We start from the raw sequence: 26085 nt of genomic DNA on the forward strand, positions 1-26085 counted from the left end.
AACCATAGTTGGCCAACTATGCTTGTGGGAAACTCACCCCGGTGAAGAAGATCCAGGCATAGGGGATGCAGGGTGACATGGTGAACCTTCTAGTTGACACAGTGCACGATCTGTTATCCACGTAGGGTGGAAAAAAATATCTGGCAGATACTTGCAGTAATACTCATCAAGTAGGCTTTGGTACATGCCTGTTTCTGGCGCTTATGTGAGATGTTTTGGTGCAGTAGACGTGAAGCTCGATTGAAAGATGCTCAGACGCTTGTTGTTTCAGGGAGATTCTTATTTGCTTTAGTTTTTCCGATACCAGAACTCCTTCCATGCATGGCATAAGAGAGATAGCCACTCTAAAGATGTTTGTTTTTCTCCTCCTCATTACAAGGACACAAACGGCCTTTGTAGCAGGAGCGTGTATGGTGCCGAGCGAATCTGAAACGTATCAGAGGATGAATCACATTTCTTATACTTGCATAATATGTGGCTAGCTGGCCTGGTTTATGCACAGAGAGGCGTTTGTTTGAGAGCCTGCAGTGCACAACAATACACAAGCCAATTTCCCTCCTCAATTTCGTTTGTTTACAGAGGTATTCTGGGGTGGTTGTCAGGAAAACAGGTCGTCGCTTCGGAAAGAGAAAGCGTTTGGAAGATGAGGAGAGGGAGAGGTAATCGACTGAATAATAAGAAGGGTGACGTGTGCAGTAGGGAGCTTTAAAGAGTGTGCACTTTATGAGGGAGAAGTGTACTTGTAAGTAGAAAGAGAAGTGGGCACACGACTAGCCCTCCGCAGCTTTGTGTATAGCTTTGCTTACAGTTGGCTTTCCTGCATGCTTAAAGTGATTCGTTCATCATTTTTTTCAACCCTCATTTCCTTCAAAACTTTTTCTGCGAAAGACAAAAAAAGATATTTTGAGAAATGTCTCTGTGGTTTTGGTTATGGAAGTCAATGGCGTTCAGTGTTGTGTGGTTACTTTTGTGTTCTGCAGATAAAAGGACGTCATACATATTTTTAATGACATGACGGGGGGGGGGACGATGAAATAAATGCAATTTTTGGGTGAAGTATGCCTTTAAATATGAACAATATGGCAAACAAGGGACTTTTCCCAAACAAGAATATTGTGGATGCTGACATGCTCATATATCGTGGATGTGAATGTAGTCCCCATGCCCACTACTATTACAATACTAGTTATGGCTAGTTCATCTCACTTCCGCTAGGCCTTGATGTTTATAAAAAAACATGTTTATTTGTTAAGATCAGGTCTTAGCTCTGATTGATGATGACTTTTTTAAAACCACATAGCAGTCAACTGGAAGTCGCAGATTTGCAATTATTTCATTATTCTCCCAAAAAAATGAGCTCCCATTATACACTAGTTCCAGTTTCTCAAACTGGAAGTGTACAGAGATGATTTGGAATAGTGGGCAAGTAACATCCCGAAGTGTGAATCCAACATTGGCATTCAGCTCAAATACATGTTGTTTTTCTATCTAGTTATGGCCAAACCTGCAGGCCAGACAGAAAGAGACCGACGGGATCTCGTCCGTGGTGAGTAACGCTCAAGAGGGAGGGAGGAAAATAAGGCTAGGAAGGAGAATACAGAGTAAAACCGAAGGTCTGGACGACCTATGACGGAAGCCGTCGCCCACTCTCAGTGCTGCAAGTGGGCAGCGAGCCCGAGCCGCTTCTCGAGCCGCACACACATATACACAATCTCCTGCTCTGACGTCAGCGTACGCATTCCTCTGTGACAGAAGGGTGTAAAATACTCGTATCGTACCTTCTGGAAGATCATTTGGACGCATGAGGAGCCAAGTCGCTTGTAAAAATAGACTCTCATTAATAGTCAGCTTGTGTTTTGATTCAGCTTGAACGTGTGGTTGCTCAACAGATTAAATAGATTATTTAACATGGCAATGTTTGTGAAAGATTGAATCGGATTAATTAGGGGTTTTGTGTAGTCAAACTGTCATTAAATAACAAAAAATACTCACATTCCAAACCAGTATGAGTTTCTTTCTTCTGCAGAACACAAAAGAAGATATTTGCAATAATGTTCATAACTAAAAAACATTGAACCCCGTTGACTTCCAATGTATTTCTCAAAACATCTTCTTTTGCTTTCCATAGAAGAAAGAGTCGTATACGGTTATGAAAATGAGTTTTTTTTATGTGTTCATACTTTTTAATTTTTATTCAAAAAGCATAAAACTTTCCAGACTTCCTAGGTTGTCTATAAAAATCAGTAGATTTTTATATAAAAGACTCTGGGTTTGTTTTTCCCAGGAAAAGCTGAAGGATGTGACATTTGTAACAGTGTATTTTTAGTTCATCTCATTTATCGACATGCATAGCAGGGTTGTTGGTTGCAGTTCACCTAACGGCCACTAGTTTCACTAAAATCGAGAATGAATTCTGAATTCTAGGCCCTAATTCTAGTTTTATTTGACAAGAATATAGCGACTGACCAATCAGTAGCAAGTACTTCACACAAGATAAAAGTCCTCCGAGTTGGCTTTATAACGGATGGTCTAGTTCTCTTTTAATAGAGAGAGCGATGGACTAATTTGAATTTGAGAAGTGTACCTATCCACCGTGTTATTTCCAGCTGGTACACACACTCGCGTGCACGACCGCACGTAAAGCAGTAGCGATATCCTAAGAAAAGTAAAAATAGAAATTCATGTCATAGCACCTGGGGAGAGACCCCCTCCTCTCTGTCTTGAGTGCGTATGTCTTAGTAACCACAAACTCATTCCACGACCATCGATTGGACCTCAGGTTGTGACCCCAAGGCCAGGGCTTATTTGGTCCTTATTATTGGGTTAATTTCTTCCGGTTGTCATCATCTGGTTTGGTTTTGAATTGTGGCTTGATTTGAACCTCTGCAATAATAAAACTGCCTCCATGTCAACACCCAGTTGGACTGGCAAGAATGTCGCCAAAAATATGCACCTCTTTTTACCTCAATGGCAGCTTCCTAAAACTTTGACACTTGGTGAGGTCTAATGTCATTTTTCAGAATGGCGTCGGGTGGAGCGGACGCAACCTCTGTTTCTCCCGTTCCCACTGCTACTCTTCATAGAGGTTTCAGGTCACGCCCTGCACCTGTCGCCCACCTCGCAAGCGCACGCACCTCCGTTAAACATTAGCTCGTGACCTACATAACTTCGACCGAAACGTCCGGCATGTGTGTGTGCAGGGGCAGGCTCTAGTGGAATTAACAAACACCCAAGCCGTAAATATTGACACACACTTTATTAGACTTTGTCACGTTCGGGATCATCCTTGGAGACGTTTGTGCGTCTGTGCATTTAGCCGTGTGCATATTTGCGTCCTTGTCTGCAGTTCTCCTGGTTACCGTAAACTATAAACGGACTAAAAACATGCACGCGCGCACAGGCACGTAATGAATCTGAACAGGTGTGAAGGCCATTACTCAACACGAGCATGGCGTATTTGCGTCCTAGTTGGTTCACGTTCCCCCTCTGTCTTCATCTCGTATTATTATGGGCTATCTTGTCTCAGACCTCTTAAATTGATTTCTGAGAGCGCTTGAGAAAGTGTGCACCTTATATCTGCGTGTGTTGAATTTTAAACTCTCCTCCCGGCTGCTGTCGAAAGCTGCTGTTGAAGTGTGAAGGACGTGCCACGTAACCGCCCACCCTCCGTCTCCTCGCATAACCAAGCACAGCGGCTTGAGCCGTTCCCATGGTTACAGGTGGGCACGGCGACGACCTCTCTGATGGAGCAGTTGAGGAGAAGCTTGTGCTTATAAATAGAACTTACATAACATCCTGTTGTTGATGCCAGGAGCTCAGATAGAGGATGAGGGGATAGGGGGCAGTTGCTAGTTGACCTTTTCTTTGTGCGCCCAGGCAGCTGTTAGGGGACTGCCCACATTCACTGCCCAGCCGGAGTCGACTTCCTGCTGTGTTTTAATAGGTAGTCACCTTGCAGGACAGCTGACATAAGGGTAACCCACCTGTGACGGGTAAAAGACAGGCATTGAACTGTGTTAAGACGGAAAGAAAAGGCAGTGTTGACATGCGTTAAGGAGAAATTAGCTTTTAATCTATTTTTATATGGGAATGATTGAGCCTGGGAATATTAATCAGGTCACGCTGACATTGCCAGACAAGTTTGCTCATTCATATTCATGAGTCAAGTTTTCACCTTGTTATTATTTATAAGTCGAAGTCTTTTCTATCTTGAGTTTTTTTGAATGACATTCATTCTGTATTGCAGCCTGATCTCAGAAGAATTCATAATTATTGGCCAATCAAATACATGCAAAGTTTTTTAACACTTGCCTCCTTTGGCCTATCCACACGTATTTTTATAAACGGTGTCCACACGAAAACACGCTATAAAACGCTATCAAAAGCATGCCAAACCAACAGGGGGCGACGTAATTCTAACCATAAAGCTGTGGTGGACAACCAGAAGCCTGGAATATGACGTCTATCAAAGGAGATAGCGGCACACATTCTAACGTAATACAAGGAACCGGAGTTTCTAAAAAGCTATACACTGGCTGGAGTTTTCCTAAAAATTGGGTTTCAGTGACAGAGTACTGCGTTAGCGTGTGGCGATCGGCCTAACTGCATCGAAAAAACAGCGTTTTTATTACCCGTGTTCGTGTGGACAGGGCCTTAAAGTGAAAGTACATCCAAAAATGATTCTGTCATTATTTACACACTCTCATGTCATTATTTCTTCAGTGGGACGAAAAATAAAATATTTTGAAGAATAGTGGTAACCGAATATTCTCTTCCGAGTAAATGATGACAGAATTGGCATTTTTGGGTGAACTAACCATTTAAATTGTAGTATGATCAATTTGGCTTTGTAAACCATTTTAACTTACTAAACACTTTGACTAGTTGTAACTTGTCACTTATAAATTGAATTCGCTTGATGAGTTAAAGTAATACAAAATTAAAAATATCATGTAAAAATGACTTGTAAAGCGAGTTTGGTTATACGTTTAAGGCAGCAAAGAAAGAAAACTATAGTGTATGTTGTGGATCGAACACAAAAATACAATTATATGAGAAAAGCTCTACCTCTATGAATATTAGTCACTTCGTAAAATAGTTACGAAATGCAATGAGATTAGGCATGTTCGTTATGCATTTGGTAAAGTATATTCTCATCTGCTTCTATATGGAAACTCGAAAGCAGAGTTTGCGTTCGTCTGTTAGATGTGTACAGTAAATATCATCCTCTCTTTCACCATCATTTTTGTGGTAGCCTCAAAATGCTAGTCATAATTTTGCGCAATTTATTGCATTGGCTAATATTGTGTATTAAACGCTTACATGATTGACAGGCTTTGTATGGGCTTACTCTCTTTGTTCTTAAATTCACTCGTAATTTAGCTGCCCATTCACTTCTCACATGAATTATGCAGCCTCATGCATGTTGGGTCATGCAGCACATAAAGGCCACGAAGAGGTCATGCATGTGCCTGCATGTCACCTTTAAACCCTTATATCAAACCCAGCTGTACCAACAAAATCTATATATTATAATGACAACTAGAAAATAGCATTTTGCTGTTTTTCTGAATGTGTAAAAGTCTGGTGTTGACATGTTTACTGTAGCGATGCGTCTGATGTTGCCATGTTGTTTATAAGTGCAGTCTTGAGACCCGCTCGAATGCGGTAATGCCGTAAACTCCCCTCTCAAGCCTTACGTAACCTGTTGATCTGCCGCGCATTTTAATCTCGGAGCAATCGGCCCCGTTTCAGCGCAGCCTTCAATTAACTTGAGTGAGAGGCATTTAACAAAGAGGTCATTCACCCGCTCGAGCACAGGAGGAGATTAAAGTTTTTCTTTTGTCTGTTAACAAAATGCACAAAGTGAATGTTTATTAAATGCAGCGGATTAAATGAATCATCTTTAAGGATCTCGTTTTATCCCGGAGGTGTGTCGCTTTTGGTTCGCCGAGGTCTGAGCTCACCGTTATCCTGGAAAGAAGGCCGGTTATGTAACGAGCTTTCAAAACTGCCCCAAAATTGCGCGGATAACTCGCACCCTCGCCCTCCCTCCTCATGCCGCTCCGTGCCTGTTTGGCTGGAGAAAAGTAGGGCAGGATTTTCCTCCGCCATCTCTCTCTTCGCCTTGTGTGCGAACGTGCGGTCTTCTCTCCCTCTGTCGCTCAGCTGATTGCCGACTTACGTAAGGAAGAAAGAGCAAAAGTAGGACAGGATATACCAGAGAAAAACACGACATAACAGCCACAGCAGGCTGCTTTTATTCTTACAAAGAACATTTTTGTTGCTATTCTGCAACAATTACATTTGGCAAGATCTACTTGTCTGACGGTTCTACTTATAAAATCTAATGCTGATTGGACTCTTTGGGTTTTAGTTGGCGTGCGTGACATGCCGTGTGCTTGTTTGTGCAAATCTGTGGAGGGTGACAACGTTGTAGCGCATGGGACATTGTCAAGGCAGATGGTGTTAAATCAGGTGATCTGAGAGAGGCGCTCCAGGTTATTTCCGTGGTAATTGTTGTGTGTGCGTGTGCGCCGGGCTGCTTTGAGAGAGTTATGTAACCGCGGTAGTGTGAGTCTGTCTGGCAGTAAACAGGGTGGATGAGAGAAGGCGGGAGAGAGGGAGGGACGTGAGAACTCCGCTTTGGAGCATGGCTGCAGCGCTGTGTTACCGTTTAACTCTTTATGTACCGGCGCAGAGGACGGTCTCTGCTTGGTAAAGATGTCATTTCATGTGGAATTACATTCTGAATCGAATTCAGGTTCTGAGAAAAAGAAGCGCACATGGAAATTGCGCAAGGAAAAAATAGCTCTGTTAGCTCCCTGTGGAGAAAAAGCATCACAGAGGGAAGACCGGTTTTACTTTTGCTGTTTTAAAAGACAACATTTGTACTTTGTGAAGGAAATCAAATCCAAGATGGCAGATGATGCAACATTAGTCAAGTTAAACTATTTACAGTATAAAGCACATTTACTAACAACAGACTCAGGCTTTACAGAAAGTGCAAGAAAATATATAAGAACATATTATTGCTTTTATAGCATAATAAAATAAAAAATAAACATTCAATGGAACAATGCATTAATCCGTTTTGGTCTATATATATAATATTAATCAAAATGCAGTTAGGTTGTTTTTATTAAGTAATAATAACTCAAATAATATAGCTAAATAATACACAACACAATAAAAAAAAGATTTGAGATTTTTGCAAATGAACTCTTCATTGTTTAATCTATAAACTATAAATAATGAAAATGCTTTCTTAATTGTAAGGGCCAGACAATGGGCGTTACACTCCAATGACTGGTTAAAAAAAGCAAATAAATAATATAATGTATATTATCCTCGGGCGAAAAATATTTAATGAAAACTCAGAAGAAAGAAATCACAATATTCTGTATGCTAACTCTACCACCCCCTCTCTCTGTTTCACCTCCAGCGTTCGTTTTTCTGCCGTCTGACTGGCGACAAAAAGTCAGAGAAGTTCTTTAAAGTGTTTTATGAGCGGATGAAGTTGGCGCAGCAGGAGATCAAGGCGACTGTGACGGTGAACACGAGCGATCTGGGCAGCAAACGTAAAGACGAGGACAACAACGACAAGGATGCCCAAGCCCGCAAGAAAGGTTGGGGCTATCACCTGTGAATAAACTCACCGCCACGGCAGTGATCATAATAAGAAATCACAACTTACACTATGATCCCCAGACAAACAAATACCATACCAGAAGCACAAACATGTTTTTTTATTGCTAGAGAAACAAGCATTGTCAAGTGTGTCCAAGCTTTGGAATGTGGCTATTTTTTTAATGTCCTGTTTGCTGTCATGGTCAAACTTAATTTCTTTCCCCCCACAGTAAAAGATGTAGTCGTAGTACCCGAGGAGGTTCGAGAGCAGCTTCTTGAAGCTTCTACGGCTACCAAGAAGGCCTTCGCCACGTACAGGAGGGAGGCAGAAGCGGATGAACACGCAAATGTGGCGGAAGGACAAACCACTACGGGTGATAAAAACCAGGATGACAATGAGATGAGCGTCATCATCACCATCATGCAGCCAATCCTGCGCCTGATGCAACTGCTCTGTGAGAATCACAACCGTGAGCTGCAGGTCGGACATTAAAGCTTTAAAATTAGCAGCGGCAGTGCTTACTAATTCTGTTTGTTCCTTCTGCTTTGCCACCTCTTATTTGAAACAAAATATTACTTTTAGAGTCGTTTTCTTTAAATTTGTTGAATTCGGGTATCCAAATTCATACCCGACAGCTGCAATTATAGATGAAAATAAAAAATGAAAATGTTGTCATTATTTACTCTCCATTTTTATTTCAAACCTTTGGACCTTCATTCTTCTGAAAGAACACGAAAGAAGATATTTTGAAAAATGTCGATAACATAAAACTGTTGGTACCCATTGACTTTCATTGGTTTTGTGTCCATGCAGTAGAAGTCAAGGGGAACAAACGTTTTTTGGTTAACAACATTTTTTTAAATATCTTCTTTTGTGTTCTACAGAAGAAAGAAAATCACAAAGGTTTAAAATGACAACAGGGTGAGGAAATAATGAATTGATATTAATTTTGAAGGTGAAGCTTACCATTGAAAATTGGGGGTTTTGGTCACAAAATTAATTTGATTATAAACTTGTTTAATAACTAGTTTTTAACATATGGATTTAAGCTTTAAATTGACCAATGCAAACCATAATAGAGTCACACTATTGGAGGAGGGATTGAAACCCTGTGATATCGCTTTTAAAGGCGGAGCCAGTTATTACATTCCTTTGCAATGATCGTCAGATAGAGTTAATGATGAATTTATGATCATCAGACGTTTGATGGTTACCGTCGGAATGCCATTAATCCCTTCTTGCTACGGTTTTAATTCCCATGGGTGTCATAGAGCGTCACAACAGTTTCACAGTAATTAGATTATCAAGAATAATTGATTTCCTTACCTATTGTTTGCTTGTTCTACATTATCATAGTATCTAACATTCTCATGAGCAAATTGAAAAACAACTGTATCTTGAAAGAAAAACCCAAACATATTAAGCTTTATGAATCGTCTCCATAAATAATTTCAGTATTACGCTGAAGTCCTCTGGCTCAAATATGACTTATAAATACAGAAGCATGTCCTTCGTGTCCTTTTGAGCTGTTTTCCTCACTTTTCCTCAGAACTTCCTTCGCTGTCAGAACCACAAAAACAACTATAACCTGGTGTGCGAGACGCTGCAGTTCCTGGATTGTATATGCGGAAGCACCACGGGGGGCTTGGGCCTGCTGGGTCTCTATATAAATGAGAAGAACGTCGCTCTCATTAACCAGACTGTTGAGAGCTTGACCGAGTACTGCCAGGGCCCTTGTCATGAAAACCAGGTGGGATGACCTTAAACATTGTTTTATACCCTTAAGGACATAATACACATTTCGGAGAGTCACCATTTCCTGCACATATGATAATGAAATCTCTTCTGTGAGCTGTGCCATTATGTGATTTTTCTGACTTCATTCACCCATAATGAGACCTATTATATTCATTGTCCTAGTTTTCTAAGAAGAAATGTGATGTTCTTGTTTGATAACAATGCACTTTCGTCATATAATGATTAGATAATTAGTGTCTTTTTGTGGCACACGGTTCCCTCTCCTAATCGCTTAATAACAGGTTGATTTTCATCGTGGACTTTTAAGAACATCCACATTGTAGCCCAGTGGTCTCTAATGTGTGTCTTTGTTTCAATGTTTTATTCTGATTTTCTTTGTAGTTTTGACATTTCTTTTATGCTAACACTTACATTTTTCTAGATTATTTTGATAACATGGTTTGGTTGCCCCTGAACAAACTAAGTCGACACAAAAAACTTAATGCGGAGTCCAAGTTAGAAAGTGTTTGTGTTGTAAAATGTAAAAGGGCCAAAGCAGAATAAAAAACTAATCGTAATGGTAATAAGAAGTTTGTTTAAGTGGTGTTATATGAAGAATTTTGAGGACAAAAGTTGAATTTTAAAGGGATACTTAACCCAAAATGGAAATTCTGTCATGATTTAATCAACCTCAAGTTTTTCCAAACCTGTATAGATTTCTTTGTTTGGTTGTACACAACTAACAATTTAGTTAGCAACTGAGATTAAACAAATAGTAGTCAAAATAACTTTTTTTTCTAAATTCTTCAAAATATCTTTTGTGTTTAACAGAACAAAACAATATACAATATTTTTTTCTACTATTGTAGTCAATGGTGCCCTAGAAATCTCAGTTGCTAACATACAACCAAACAAATACATTTGTACAGGTGTGAAACAATTTAAGGATGAGTAATTCGTGACAGGATTTTCATTTTTGGTTGGATTATCCCTTTCAGAAAAATGTGCACCGGCCCTTTAAATGACATGCCTAATGTATGTTTAATGTCTTCCCTCACTTAGAATTGTATAGCCACACACGAATGTAATGGCATCGACATCATCATCGCCCTAATCTTGAATGACATCAATCCTCTCGGAAAGAAGAGGATGGACTTGGTGCTGGAGCTCAAGGTGCAAGAATCCGTCCAGAGTATTTTGGGATACGACATGTTCACTTCAGTCAGAAGTAATGTTTGAATTGTTTGTGTTTCAGAATAATGCCTCAAAACTGCTGCTGGCCATCATGGAAAGCCGCCACGACAGCGAGAATGCAGAGAGGATCTTGTATAACATGAGGCCTAAAGAACTGGTAAATGTGAATTAGAGTTCCACATTGAGCACTCCAGGCATCATAATATTTAGCACGTAACATTGCATTACATGTCCCTGGATGCTTGTTTTTTCTTTCGCACATTATTTCAACTGAAACTCCATTGACATTTTGGAAATGTTTGATGGTAAACAGGTTGAGGTGATAAAGAAGGCCTACATGCAGGGAGAAATTGGGGTGGAACGCAACGATGATGAAGAAGACGGTGAAGAAGAGCATGCCGCCTCTCCCCTTAATGTGGGTCACAACATCTACATCCTGGCCCATCAGGTGACACACAAATCTACATTTACACACACGCTTTGTGTTCTCTGTGTCAGTTGTCAGGGTTATATCACCTCCCCAACGCTTGAGCCGTATGGATTTTCTGCCCGTTCACGTAATTATGTGGGCCATCGACTTGAGGTTCAGTTATGCAACGGGAGGAATGGTGCAAGGTTTCATTGACACTCTGCACCCGTAAAATGACTCGGTTTGGAATCAAAGGTTCGCAAATGAAAAGGCCAGAGAAAAAAAAGCACATCAGAACAGGACTGTTTCATGCTGTTTTACGCAGATAATAAAGAAAAACAATTTTGCCGGTTGAAGCTCAAAAGGCCAATTCCAAGTAATTCATTTAGTATGGCAGGAACAGATTCTGTAACAGGCGACACGTTGACACGCTGTGCTTTTTAAACAAAGTTTATTTGTTTACTGTTAGGCCTGGACCCTTGTGAGAACTTATTTGTATGTCTAGATGGTACAGTACAGGATGTTGGGTATAAAATGTTTAATAAAAGTTAGGCATTTTCCAAGCAAATTTAAGCTTCAAGATTCTTATTTACTTGAAATACTTTGTATTTTCAGTTGATCAATACAAGGCCTACAACATCCTAATGTGCAAATGCAGCTTAAAATAATATATATGCAAATACATTTCTTGTGTTGGTGCATTATGTGTCAGACCGCATATCGTAACAAACCTTCATTGGTCAGTTTGAGGTTAAACTGTAACCATAAAAAATTGTGACCCTGGACCACAAGTCTTAAGTAGCACAGGTATATTAGTAGAAATAGCCAACAAAACATTGTCGATTTTTCTTTTACGCCCAAATATGATATTAAGTAAAGATCATGTTCCATGAAAATATTTTCGTAAATCAAAACTCTATTTTTGTGAGTGGAACAAAACAAACATGAACAAAGTGGTCAGAAACACGGCGAAAATCTGATGTACGCTATGTGGGAATTAACCACTCAAGTTTGGTTTTGGTTTGCTTCGATTTTACGCTTTCGGGTTCATCTACTCCACAACAGCATCACAGCGGTAAGCCCATATATTTTGATTTTCGCACCCTCAGATTCCAGATTTCAAATAGTTGTATCTCGGTCAAAAACTGTTCTGTTCTAACAAACCTGAGGTTATTTATTCAGCTTTCAGATGATGTTTAAATCTCAATTTCAAAAAAATTGACACTTGTGACTGATTTTGTGGTCCAGGGTCACAATTGTCAGATGTCTGTGATGTTGTCGCATGGGTTATCAGTTGCGATACATTGGCGTGCTGTTTCACAGTCTGGGTTGTAGATGTTGTTTATTATAGTATTAAAAACTGTTCTCTTACGTTAACTGTTATCTCTCCTCTCTTTCCACATACGCTAACAGCTAGCCAGACACAACAAGGAACTCCAGGCCATGCTGAAGCCAGGAGGAACGTATGGGGAGGGGGATGAAGCTTTGGAGTATTTTGCCAAGCACACGGCTCAAATCGAGGTCAGTGGTGTCCATCTGTGGCGGCCATTGTGGCTCTGTCATCCATTTTCACAAAGACATTCCAGGAGGGATCTTTTCTTCAAGAAATGTAAAACTCTAGCTAAGCATTTTGTTCTGTTTTATTATCTAAAGAAAAAGAAAACATCCGACCAACATCAAAGCTTCTTTGCTTGTCATAACCGTGTCCTCTTAAACAGCACAACCTTTTTGTAACGTTGAAACCACCATAGCCAAGATCCAGACAGGTGACGTTACGTGTTATTTGTTCTATTTTTCCTCAGATCGTCCGTCTAGATCGCACAATGGAGCAGATCGTGTTTCCCGTCCCCAATATCTGCGAGTTTCTAACCCAGGAGTCGAAGCTCCGGGTGTATTACACCACGGAGCGCGACGAGCAGGGCAGCAAGATCAATGACTTCTTCTTGCGCTCCGAAGACCTCTTCAACGAGATGAATTGGCAGAAGAAGCTGCGAGGTACTCAAGAGGCAACTGGTAACGCAAACTCTGTGCCTTGTGCGTGCCCACTTCCTTCCTCTTTTTCCTTAGTGAGCTGCTTTACAAGCCCTCTCCACTCCCCGGATCTGCCATGACTCGTCAGGGCACTGTCTGGAGTCAGACGCGTGCCCGACCCTGAAGCCAGGGCAGTGGGGAGGGGGTGTAAACAGCTTTTTTAATATAGATAGATGAACAAATCCTGTCATGGAATGTGTATGTTTATGTGATGTAGAAAGTCAAGAAATGTTTGTGTTTAAGATGATTTGTATGGTCATGCACGGAGCAATATGTGTAGAGGAAGAGCCTGAATGAATCTCAAACGGACACACGTGGCGCTTGCATCTCGAAAGCTGATTATGGAAATGAGTTACATCTCCCGCTGAGAGCGTGAGAGAGAGACCGGATGAATAAAACAGATTATGAAAGGTGTTTAATACCTCATGAGATACACAAAAGCATGTTTCCCATCAATAGCCCTGGGGAAGAGGTCTGCCTTTTCACTGAATCAAGAGCTGAACGATGACATACTGTGGTACTACAAAACCACGTTTTAAGTGTCTCACAAGCTGCATTTGTTGCTGTAACTTTTAATGCTACTCAACAAATTCATTTCATTAATTTTACAGATATGACCTCTTCACTGAGCTACTACGCATTTTCTACTAATGCGCTCTTTTTAAAAATATATATATTTATATTGCACCATTGACTTTCAGTTCCTCAAAATAGCAACGCGCTAACACTGCACCTGAAAACACCTATTGTTTAGACAAGCACGCACATGGGCGCACAAATGAGCGCAAGTGCATTTGCCATTTAAACATCGCAGCGAAGGACGGGAAAATGAGAACTTCGAGTGGCTGAAACTCGCAAAAACACTTGCGCTTTACCTTTGCGCCGGGTGTACGATAGCGGCCATTATGTTCTAATAGAATATCCATTTCGGTAAAATCGAGGCGCAAGAGGGTGAGGCAGGTTTGCAGGGAAAAGTGCAAGCGTTCTCTGAAAGGATGAGCGTGAGGGGAACCACAAGGATGCGATTAAATCAAGCTCCGCATGGATTCCAGCCGTGTTGAAAAGCAGAGATACAGACAGGCCTGAGATTTAAGTCTCCAGATGTGACAGACTGCATGGGCGGGTCTGCATGGGTCATGACTTTTCAAAAACAGCCGGGGTGAATTCCACATTTGGATTTTCATTTTAGATGTACGTTGCATTGAGTTGTTTGTGACGATTTTTATCAGGGTCAATCAAAGTGGAAGCAATGTTCCATTACAGCTAAACAAAAGTCATAAGTATGGCATCCGTGAGTGAAAAAAATCCCCTCCCCCGGTTCCTCTTTTCAGACAAAAAACCCCTGTCAAAATAGCCATTCAGAAACTGAATCCTCTTACCAGACTCCTCAGAGAGCCGTGGGTCAGAACAGAGGTGGCAGCTGAGGTCAGCGAGCTCATGGTCTGAATGAACTGAGCAACCCTTTCATTTGCTTCAGTCTTCTTTCCGTGGAGCTTTCTGTGTCTTTGGTGTGTTATATGTTGCCCATGTATGTATTAGAAACGTAAAATTGTGAAAATGTAAGTGTCAGAACAAAAGATGCATTCTATCTAAAAGCGAATGCCCATCCAGACCTGCCTGAAACGCGTCATTTAACCACACCTCCACAAATCCAAGTCAGTTCGTGGTATGATTTGACTAAGACCGCCAAAATGTATACGCAAGTAAGGTGGGCATTCCGTCACACGCTTGCAGTATTCGACTAATCACTACGCACTAGTTAACTGGCCAATCATAGCACCTCGCATTTCAGAGCGATGAACTTAAACATCTGCGCGTTTCAGAGAGGTTAGGCAAAGAGGAAATAGAAACATGTTCGATATGTGGAAAATACAGTTTTTTTTTACCTTAAATCGTTGTTACACATCGTTGCATTACATCTAAAACAAATGATAATATTCATTTTAGCCGTGTCATATGACCCTTTTAAAAGGTAAAGCGTGTCATTTCTGTGCCAAAAATGCAACAAATCTGAATTGCAAAAGTAACTGTAATTTTTATATTATCGCAAGATAATTTGTGTTCCAATGTCACACCATTGATTGAAGAATGCGTTTTGCCGCAGTCGGGCCTCTCCAACCAGCGGATTGAATTCAATGTCGATAGTGTCTCAGAAAACACACACTTCACCTTTTATAATGTAACACTTCATATTGTAATTTGACCAAATGCCTTTTGAGTCCTTGTCTGAATATGTATTGTATTAGACCCTCTTAGTTTGATGATGGCTTCTTATACGTGTTAATATTTGTAAAGTGTACTGGGTTACAGATGATTGGTTGTTGATGATTTTTTGACTCGCTGTCCCCAGCTCAGCCTCTTCTCTACTGGTGTTCTCGCAACATGTCATTCTGGGGCAGCATCTCCTTCAACCTGGCCGTCCTCATGAATCTATTGGTGGCGTTCTTTTATCCTCTGGAGGGAGTGCGTGAAGGTGAGACACAAACACATTTATTGGCTAATGTGAAATGGCACGTGATCCCTCGCGCTGTGACTGCTGATCTGTTAAAGGAGGAGAAAGCTGGGGCTTTATGAGTAATTCATTTTAAAGTCAAAACCAGATTGGTTATCTTTTATGGTGTTTGTATGGCGAAATGTATCACATGATCTTAGATAAAACTTTAAACAGATCACAGGATTTAATTGGGTGCAGCTAACAACAGATGCAGGATATTATTGGAACCACACACACTAAAGTCTCCAAATACATAAGAGCGACCCATACCTCTCGCAGGTTTATGTGTTTTTTATATAATTCCTTATTTTGATTCAGTTTGACACAATCACAAAAAAAATTACTTTCTTAGCATTTTATTCTTGTTTTCTTAAACACATTTTTTAAGGGATACTCCACACAAAAATGAAACTTCTCCAATAAAGGATCCCCCCCAATTGTTCCAAATGTGTATACGTTTTGTTGTTTTGTTTAACACAAAGAAAGATATTTAGAAAAATCTAAGCCACTGACTTTCTGGGACATCGACTGCCCACATTTTTACAGTTAACATTTTTTTAATGGTATTCAGAGGTCTTAATTCTTTAAAATATCTTGTTTTCTGTTCAACAAAACATTTGTAGTAGAAAAGAAGAGAAAAAATGCTTTTCAAGATTTACTTTTTGCAGTGCGTCTGTAAATATTCACACAGTGATTATAATATTGTAATTGATACAATTTCTCTAATCTGATGGAACAACGATTGTATATACTCTTATTTTTAAGCTTCACTTGTCTGCGTCTTGAGTGTTTTAAATGAACAGACAGACAGAATATAAAGCAATGTCCCACTCACAGTGACTGAAGTCTAACTCAACAGGTAGAGAAATGTGTTGCCGTCACAACACTTTATGTGTTTGATACCCATGAAACACACATACTGATCACACAAGTTACTTTGGATAAACAGAAATGCTGAAACATCAACACACACTAATACTGTAAAACCTGCTTCAGCATTTCTGGTACAAAGCAGCGTGTTCTTTACAGGAAGCCCTGGTGTAATGACGGACATAACCCGACCTACGTCAGGGCGTAACCTGGTTATTGATATAGTCAGCTTGCCCGAGATCACTCGCGTAACATGTCACCTGACTCCAGGGCTCGCACACACATTCTCTATATTTCCTAATCTCATAAGCTTCAGTTAAGACTGTGTTTGTCCCCTCCCCGCTCTTGCTGATCAAAGGTGTTTGCGTGTGTTTGTGTATACGGCTACATGTTGGAGAAATGTGACACCTGTGTACTGAGATTTGACCCTGGAAACAGAGACCAAGATAAGAGCGCTGCTGCATTCTCAAACACGAGTTGTTTGTTAATTTTCATTTGCATTTTAATATTTAATGTAGAACTCTTGTAAATGGTTTTACATTATTAAAGTATTGTATGAAATGTATTTATTAGTTCTTTCTTAGGTTGCCTTTCTTCTTAGTTTCTTTCGTGTTGTGCATTGTTAGTCCAGTCATTGTGACTGGCATAAGCGCCACATTGTGACGGGCATCAACTCCGCTTTGTTCAGGCTGGGGTCAGGCTCTGCGCTCTCTTTTGTTTCAGTATTTTTCTCAAGTGCACGAGCGTTTTTGGGTTTAGTTCCACAGTATTGTCCCCTCTCACAAGTTTGACAGAATCACAGATCTCTTCTCGATTTCATGCAGGTTACAATTTGAAACTCAAACAAATAAAAGCTTACTGTGAAGTATCGCCCGTGCAGTAAAACATGATGATCTGTCTGACCGGGTCATCTCTGATGATACATATTTACAATAGACTGCTAGCTTGATCATTAACAAAGAATTATCAATGTAGTTTATTAAAGTCCTTTCTCTCAGTGTTTTTGTTTGTTTAAAAAAGTTATCATTTGTTCACCCTCATATATGACTCTCTCTCTTACTCTTTCCGTAGAACATAAAACAAGTTATTTGGAGAAATGTGTCTGTGGTTTTGTGATCACACATTTGGAGCCAATGTTGTTTGGTTACCAACATTTTTAAATATCATCTTTTTTTGTTCTGCAAAAGATGATCAAAGGCATCTGTATTTATGTCAAGTCCATACGGAAAAACTAACATAAATCTCTAGTTTTATTTCTATTATCGAGTCTGCGTCTTGTGTGACCTACTAGTGAATACTGTACATTACGGTGAAAGCATTGCCTTAAAGCCCTTTTAATAACAGTCACCACCTCTTAATCAGCTTCACAGATCAGTAGGTCTCTATACAGTATGTGTAAAGGTCAAACAAGGGCCCCGGCCGAATTCCCAAATGTAACAGCAGCGCAGGGAAGCAGCCGCCCATTCAACAATTTCCTCCCACCCGTCGGCAAAATGTAAGCATTCAAATGAACAGAAAACTACAGCAGCGGTGGAGAGATACTGTCAAAGAGAAAGATATATCCTCTTCATTACTGAACTCCGCCAACAAATCAAACTTGTTGTGTTTTGAACTAAGAAACAGATAGTATAGGTCAGTTAAGGCCTCCCCTGACCTTCTTTCAAAGAGTTTTGGTTTTTGGAATGAATGGAATAGAGCCCTTCCAGTGTATTTATTTAGACACACATACACTCTGTGCTCAGATCTGCTGATTTCCTGGTCGCCCACCAGGCCTGTCGATCCAAACCCCTGTGAGCGCGTCCTCGCTCGGAACCCGATGCTCATGCATCTTTCAGCCGCGGTATTTTTAGCACGCCGCATTATGTAACCAGCACCTGTCATGTGGTCTCTTTGCAGGCGGGAGAGAGAACGAGTCTTTTTAGTCTGCATGCACACACACCCTCACAGTAAAATATTCCTGCATACGTCCTTGACGCGAGTTTTATAGTTCTTATCCTATAACAGAACATAAGGGAGGATTAAATACATACCTACATGACTCACGATTCAAGTGAACCAATACTTATTCAAATGTGTCACACCTTCTGGATTATATAACATTCGTCTGTTTTCTTTAAGATGCTTTCCTCTAGAATGTGCCTAAACGTGTTCAACAGGTGAACCTGCATGTACCGCCAGGAGTCCTATTTAGATACGACGTGCAGAAGAGCTTTTTCAGTTGTGAACCTTCTGTTGTTTCACATAGAGTTTTGTCACACGTTTATTTCTTGGGCTCCTATAGCTCAGTTGTTATAGTATGGTGCTATTAAAAACATGCATATCTTGAATGCAATCATCTTAAATCTGTAGGTCTTTTATGATTTTGCATGATTTATATTTGAATGTTTGGGTAAAAGCATCTTCTAAATACTGTAAAAATGGTTATCATGTAATAATTTGCCAACACACTATCCATGTGGATCGCTGATCAAATCTAAATCAAAGGCCTGAGATGGTTTAACAGATAGTCTAACCATGACAGATGGTGTTGTGAAATGTCAGTGTGAAGGTATTTTTATTCCCGTGCTTGATTGATGGCTTGCGCACATGTCAGAATGTATTTACCTCTTTCCCTTCAGGCACTCTGGAGCCACACCTCTCCGCGCTGCTGTGGGCGGCCATGTTGGTTTCGCTGGCCATCGTTATAGTTCTTCCCCAGCCTCACGGGATCAGGGCGCTAATCGCCTCCACCATACTGCGCCTCATCTTTTCGGTGGGCCTGGAGCCCACCCTGTTCCTGCTTGGGGCTTTTAATGTGAGTGTGCAGGTTTATGAGGGAGTGTGTGTCTTACCTCAGTCCTCTGCCAAATCTCTGCGGGCCAGAAGTGTCGCTGAAGGGCAGCTCGGTGTGTGTTGCACTGAGGTGTGGCGTGCGTCACTGGAGGATTCCACACGGCCTTCACAGTTCTGTGTTAAAATGTACTTGGCCCACAGTATAATTCCTGTTTCTCATCATTTGAACTCTCAGGTTACATTCTGCTGACCAACTATACCAAACCCTGAAAACGAACTAATATTTAGTACACATCACACTTGACTGTAGCTAGTAATGTTTTTTTTTCGGCACTAAAACTTTGTTTACTCCCTTTAAGAACAATCTAACACGCACCTGACAAGATGAACACTAGTGTGTTTTAGTTGTAGTTATTTATATTCAGTTTGTAGTTATTTGTATTAAGTTTGTAGTTGTTTTGAATTGCTTACAGTCACTTTGATTTGATTGTAGTTTTGATTTAGTTTTTAGTTATTTTGGTTTAGTATATAGTTATTTGGGTTTGGTTATGTTTATTTGGATACTCTTATTTTCAATAAATTGTGTTTTTTTTATTTTGATTCAATTTATTGTGGTTCGGTTTGTAGCTATTTAGATTGAGTTTGTAGTTGTTTTGATTCTGTTTTCTGTTATTTTGTTTCGGTTTGTAGTTATTTTGTTTCGGTTTGTAGTTATTTTGATTTGGTTTGTAGTTATTTTGATTCGGCTTGTTGTTATTTTGATTCGGTTTGTAGTTATTTTGATTTGGTTTGTAGTTATTTTGATTCGGCTTGTTATTTTGATTCGGTTTGTAGTTATTTTGATTTGGTTTGTAGTTATTTTGATTCGGTCTTTTGTTTTGGTTTGTAGTTCTTATGATTCGATTTTGTAGTTCTTTTGATTCGGGTTGTAGTTCTTTTGATTCGGTTTGTATCTTTTGATTAGGTTCTTAGTTCTTCTGATTCGTTTTGTAGTTATTTTGATTCGGTCTGTTGTTCTTTAGTTTTGGTTTGTTGTTCTTATGATTCGATTTTGTAGTTCTTTTGATTCGGTTTGTATCTTTTGATTCGGTTCTTAGTTCTTTTGATTCGTTGTGTAGTTATTTTGATTCGGTTTATAGTTGATTTGATTCGGTTTGTAGTTATTTTGATTCGGTCTGTTGTTCTTTTGTTTTGGTTTGGTTTGTAGTTCTTATGATTCGATTTTGTAGTTCTTTTGATTTGGGTTGTAGTTCTTTTGATTCGGTTTGTATCTTTTGATTCGGTTCTTAGTTCTTCTGATTCGTTTTGTAGTTATTTTTATTCGGTTTGTTGTTCTTTTGATTCGGTTTGTAGTTATATTGATTCGGTTTGTAGTTATTTTGATTCGGTTTGTCGTTATTTTGATTAGGTTTGTAGTTCTTATGATTCGATTTTGTAGTTCTTTTGATTTGGGTTGTAGTTCTTTTGATTCGGTTTGTATCTTTTGATTCGGTTCTTAGTTCTTCTGATTCGTTTTGTAGTTATTTTGATTCGGTTTGTAGTTATTTTGATTCGGTTTGTCGTTATTTTGATTAGGTTTGTAGTTCTTATGATTCGATTTTGTAGTTCTTTTGATTTGGGTTGTAGTTCTTTTGATTCGGTTTGTACCTTTTGATTCGGTTCTTAGTTCTTCTGATTCGTTTTGTAGTTCTTTTGATTTGGGTTGTAGTTCTTTTGATTCGGTTTGTATCTTTTGATTCGGTTCTTAGTTCTTCTGATTCGGTTTGTAGTTATTTTGATTCGGTTTGTAGTTATTTTGATTCGGTTTGTCGTTATTTTGATTAGGTTTGTAGTTCTTATGATTCGATTTTGTAGTTCTTTTGATTTGGGTTGTAGTTCTTTTGATTCGGTTTGTACCTTTTGATTCGGTTCTTAGTTCTTCTGATTCGTTTTGTAGTTATTTTGATTCGGTTTGTTGTTCTTTTGATTCGGTTTGTAGTTATTTTGATTCGGTTTGTAGTTATTTTGATTCGGTTTGTAGCAGTTTGGTTTATTACCTTTTGTCTGATTTAGTTTGAATTTATCTTAATTTTGTGATAGTTATTCTGATTTATGTGTAATCATTTTGATTGCAGATAAAAAAAATTAGCGCAAAATTTGACCAAAACTTCTAATTCAAATCCAGTCTTCAGCGCTTGGTATGATTTACATGTGCCGTGTTTCTTCTATTTTTAGGTGTGCAATAAAGTGATATTCCTGATGAGTTTCGTAGGAAATCGTGGTACATTCACGAGAGGCTATAAGGCGATGATATTGGATGTGGAGTTCCTGTATCATCTGCTCTATCTCATCATATGCAGCCTTGGAGTTTTTGTTCACGTCTTCTTCTACAGCCTGCTTGTGAGTAAAGCACACACCCACAACACACCATCATTCACACGTGGGTGTCACTTTTTACTGCCCTTTCACCTCTCACACTTTCACCCACATGTATAGTGTATGTACACACACAGTCTCACGTTACTCTCCGTAGCTCTTTGACCTGATCTACAGAGAAGAGACGCTGCTGAACGTCATCAAGAGCGTCACCAGGAATGGCCGCTCCATCGTTCTGACCGCTGTGCTGGCTCTCATCCTGGTCTACCTCTTCTCCATTGTGGGATACATCATCTTTAAAGATGACTTCATCCTGAACGTGGACAGAATACCTAATAAAACTTTGGGTGAGAATAGCAAATGGATTGCCTGTAGATGTCAAACAATGTTTTGTACTTCACATAGCAGATGCAAGATGTGTTGCTGTTTGGGTTACTGTATATACATTTAGCCGGTTATTTCCCAAAGTCTTGGTTATATTTCACCCCAAACCAAAAAAAAGGAATACATTTAAGTCTTTACTAAAATTAAAGGGGGGATATAAGTCATACATAAGTCAGTGCATCCAGATATTCATTATGATTTACACAGAGCTTCTGTTGAAGACATGCTTAAGGCATTTCACGAAACATAGTGATATGTAATAAACATTTCCATGTTACGAGAGCGTGTGAGAATGTTTCCTATTAGATAAGCGTCATTATTATAAAGATAATGACACAATGCAAAATATCCTTTCATGTTTTTTTTTAATCTAAATTAGGTGTCAAATGTGGCTCAATTTTTAGAGTAGCAGTAGCACCATGATCAAGGGTTTTAATCCCAGGGAATGCATGCGAGTTTAAAATATATCCGCCAAATACGTAAATCCAAATGTCATGTGACTCGGACATTCTACATGAGGTTCAAATAAGGTCCACAGACAAGGCAAATGAGGTCACACACACACAGCTTGCTTAAGAGTTACAATTTGTAGCTTCTAATTTGTCGTTTTTCCATTCAGAGCATTCTGCCAGTAAGATGGGAGAGTTCCTGGCAGGCGCTGTGTGTCGGAAAGAAGAGAATTGCTCTACAGAGACCGTGATGGATGGTATGAACCCCATCGCCTGCAAGTCTCTCTCTCACACACACACACAATGTTTGGTAAATCGAAGTAGAATGGTTGGTCATGAAACGAGAACGCAGAGACTCGTCGTCCTCAAGAAACCCTGCTAGGTTATGGGGGGTTGATGGTTGGGGGTCAGAGGTTAATGACAGACAGGCACTTACAGTTCAGCAGGGTCATGCTGGCCCCCCGGGTAAGAGGTCAGAACAGCATCATTCGGATTTGCGAATGGGTCTGTGAAAAGTTCTCATTTAAGATGTAAGTCTGGTTTAATTTGATCGGCCAGTCTGAACCATGTGACTGTTAATTTGTAACACTAGTGTGTTTAGTCTTTACCTCGCATGCCTGTGTCAACTAACAGAGTCTGAAATTTTGAATGATGCCTGAGCAGCTGTTGTTTTTAACGGAAGGTGTGTTACACATAGAAATAACTTCTAAAATTACACATGAAAACAGGTCAAATACGCAGAAAAAATAAAATATAAATAAAAGGGCTCAATTAACTTGGGCCTACAAGCCAACACCTAGTTACACCCTAACAACCCCATAGCAGCACGCTTCAAACAACTACTGTAGAACACCTTAGCAACTGAATGACATTTATTTTTCATAAAAAAATCTTGGTTCTATGCTAGTTAACAACGAAAAGTTGGATCACAATGTAATGCGATATGATAAATCCTGACATTAGGGAAAGATTTGCATGGTTTTGGTGATGTAGTCTGAAGACTTTGCGTAGAATATGTTCCAGACATAAAGAGGACTTTGTCAGAGAAGAGTTTGTGTTTTTGTTCATTTGCTTAAGCCCTTATTGACGTTGTTGTTTCCTGCAGCTGTGGGTGTGCAGCCGACTGCAGTCGTGATCGAGGATAAAGAGAGGGCGTGTGACTCGCTTCTTATGTGCATTGTCACTGTGTTGAGCCACGGTCTGCGGAGCGGTGGCGGTGTCGGAGATGTTCTGCGAAAACCATCTAAAGAGGTTCCACACTGTTTATACCAACCACACTGAGACACATAAGCATCAATATAAGAGCTTCATAATGTGCAAAAATGTTATTATTTTTACAGTCATATTTAGAGATGATGTGGTCTTGAATTATACTTCACACTTCCCCTTGAATATAACATTGCAGATTGTTATGATTCGTGTACATCGAACAGCTTGGTTTCCTCAATCAGCCAATCGGAGACTTTCTTTCTTTATTATTAAAGAAGGTTTTGTTAAATCAGGCGTTAATGTTTTTTTTATACGTTTGGTGGTCAAAGGTCGCTTGCAGACAAATACCACATAACTAAATAGTAGAAAGTTACACATGGAGCTCAAAGGGTTAACGCTACACTGCACCAATATTCAGCATTGATCGCTTGAGTTAATGTTTGATCTTCACATCATCTTTCACTCTCTCCATAGGAGCCTCTGTTTGCAGCCCGTGTGATCTACGACCTTTTGTTCTTCTTCATGGTCATCATTATAGTCCTCAACCTCATTTTTGGAGTCATCATTGACACCTTTGCTGACCTGAGAAGTGAAAAACAGAAGAAAGAGGAAGTGTTAAAAACGACCTGCTTTATTTGTGGTGAGTGGCCAGTTTGGGTGTAAATGTTCAACGGTCTTTGTTTAGAAGATGGCAGTTTAAATCAAGCTGTTAGCTTAACACACTATTTCATGTCATGGACTGTAGACCCATAAAGCTCATGGGCTCATAAAACAGTTTTGCTCTAGAGTAAACATAAGGGCGGCATATCACACATAACTTACTTCAAAGGTGGCGGAGTCTTTGCCTTTGGTGTTTTTGACAAGGTCGTGTGTCATTTCCACTGGAAACTGTTCTTCTGGAATATAAATGTTGAATGGATTGTTCACCCAAAAATAACAGTTGTGTCCTAATTAATTCACCCTCATGTCATTTAAAACCTGTATATAACTCTTTTTTTATGTGGAACACCAAAGAAGATATTTTGAAAAATGTTTCAGTGATGTTTATGTCTATATGGAAATCAATGAGGTCCAGTCAGTGTTGTTTGGTTACCAACTTTCTTCAAAACATCTTCTTTTTGTTCTGCAGAAGAAAGTCAAAAAGGTTTGGAATGACCCGAGCGTTTTTTTATTAATACTATTTTCATTTTAAAGCTCAACGCACAACCACATGTAAACTTCACACAAATCCAGGAAGTCAAATCCAAGATGAACCGTCACCCGTGCTCTCTCCCCGATATGATCTGATGTGTGTGTGAATAAATGTGTAATTGACGTGCTGTAGGTCAAGAGACGCTTTCTCCTATTGTTTACTACCCAGTCACGCATCACAAAGTGACTTCATGACCGTCACAAGATTACCTCCATTCGCTCACAACAATCACGTTTGTATACAAACCGTTTCCCTGTGCTTTAACTTCCTCTTCCAGATTGTACAGTTTTCATGACACAACCACACAAACAAAGAAACGTTGACCACTTAGGTCTGCTAAACAGTTTTGAGAGATTGTTTTCACTCGCACTAGATTTAAGGTTAGAATAAACCAAACGGATCTTATTTAGATCTCACCCTAAACAAATCCTGTTTTTAAACAATTGACAGATGCACGGCTTGTCACATGGAGATTACTCGTAATCTTGATCTTCTTAACTGACCTCAACAACAAACAGCCGCCACACATGATGGTGGTTGATAAAGTGTTTATTTTCTCAACAGGTTTGGAGAGGGACAAGTTTGACAACAAAACGGTGACGTTTGAGGAGCATATAAAGGTGGAGCACAACATGTGGCATTACCTTTTCTTCATAGTGCTGGTGAAAGTCAAGGACTCCACTGAGTTCACAGGGCCCGAGAGCTACGTGGCCGAAATGATCCGGGTAAGGGTTCTGATTTTCACAGAGAAGAATGGATGCAATGACCTCGGACAAAGAGAGACAGCCGGCTTTGTTTGTTTTTAAGTGAATAATAAGTCTCAAGATGGATACGGTTATCTGTACTGATATCTCGAAGACCTTCAGTTGAACTTTGTGTTTGTTTGTCAGTGTCTGATCTCAGACAATTCAGCTGATGTTTCCCAGACTAGGAAATTTTTAGGAAAGCTTAAAACGACAATAAAAAATGAACAGCCTTCTATAAGCAGTATGCACAGACCTGTATAAACCTGTGTACGGTGTACAGCGATAGTCAGGTGACAGCAATTTTCTCGTGAGGAACTGAGGTCATCATAAGGTAACTTAAGCCCTGGGGCCAAAGTCACATGATGAGAGGAGGTTAACCAATGGCGTGCTGTTTTGGATCACCAGTTGTGTCTACTGCGGAGGATTTGTTTTTAATTTAAGAGCAGATGAGGTGTAAAGAATGCCACTGAGCGTCTACTTCTACACACAGAAGGGGAACCAGATTTACAATCACAAGGTTTCTTCCCTCTGGTGACATAAATACGTTCATGTTAGATTTCCTCAGAATTAGCCTTTTTCGAGGAATACGCAACTGTGCCACATCCTTATACTG

At 39.8% G+C, this 26085-nt stretch overlaps 1 protein-coding gene across 10 annotated transcripts in view; it reads left to right on the top strand.

Moving 5' to 3' along the window:
* itpr1b (inositol 1,4,5-trisphosphate receptor, type 1b) overlaps positions 1 to 26085 on the top strand; it is a 93049-nt gene that overhangs the window by 58153 nt on the left and 8811 nt on the right. For 6 of the 10 annotated variants that reach the window (XM_056735679.1, XM_056735683.1, XM_056735681.1 and 3 more), the window contains 16 exons: positions 7445 to 7628; positions 7860 to 8110; positions 9180 to 9380; positions 10430 to 10540; positions 10623 to 10718; positions 10875 to 11009; positions 12384 to 12491; positions 12773 to 13004; positions 15352 to 15474; positions 18984 to 19159; positions 21352 to 21516; positions 21650 to 21839; positions 22496 to 22582; positions 23431 to 23576; positions 24009 to 24174; positions 25291 to 25451. In XM_056735679.1, coding sequence (XP_056591657.1) covers positions 7445 to 7628; positions 7860 to 8110; positions 9180 to 9380; positions 10430 to 10540; positions 10623 to 10718; positions 10875 to 11009; positions 12384 to 12491; positions 12773 to 13004; positions 15352 to 15474; positions 18984 to 19159; positions 21352 to 21516; positions 21650 to 21839; positions 22496 to 22582; positions 23431 to 23576; positions 24009 to 24174; positions 25291 to 25451 — 2532 coding nt within the window. The remainder of the gene's footprint in view (positions 1 to 7444; positions 7629 to 7859; positions 8111 to 9179; positions 9381 to 10429; positions 10541 to 10622; positions 10719 to 10874; positions 11010 to 12383; positions 12492 to 12772; positions 13005 to 15351; positions 15475 to 18983; positions 19160 to 21351; positions 21517 to 21649; positions 21840 to 22495; positions 22583 to 23430; positions 23577 to 24008; positions 24175 to 25290; positions 25452 to 26085) is intronic. The other 4 variants (XM_056735682.1, XM_056735687.1, XM_056735688.1 and 1 more) reach the window with 2 other exon arrangements.

Source organism: Triplophysa dalaica, chromosome 21 (genome assembly GCF_015846415.1).
Source record: "Triplophysa dalaica isolate WHDGS20190420 chromosome 21, ASM1584641v1, whole genome shotgun sequence".
NCBI lineage: Eukaryota > Metazoa > Chordata > Actinopteri > Cypriniformes > Nemacheilidae > Triplophysa > Triplophysa dalaica.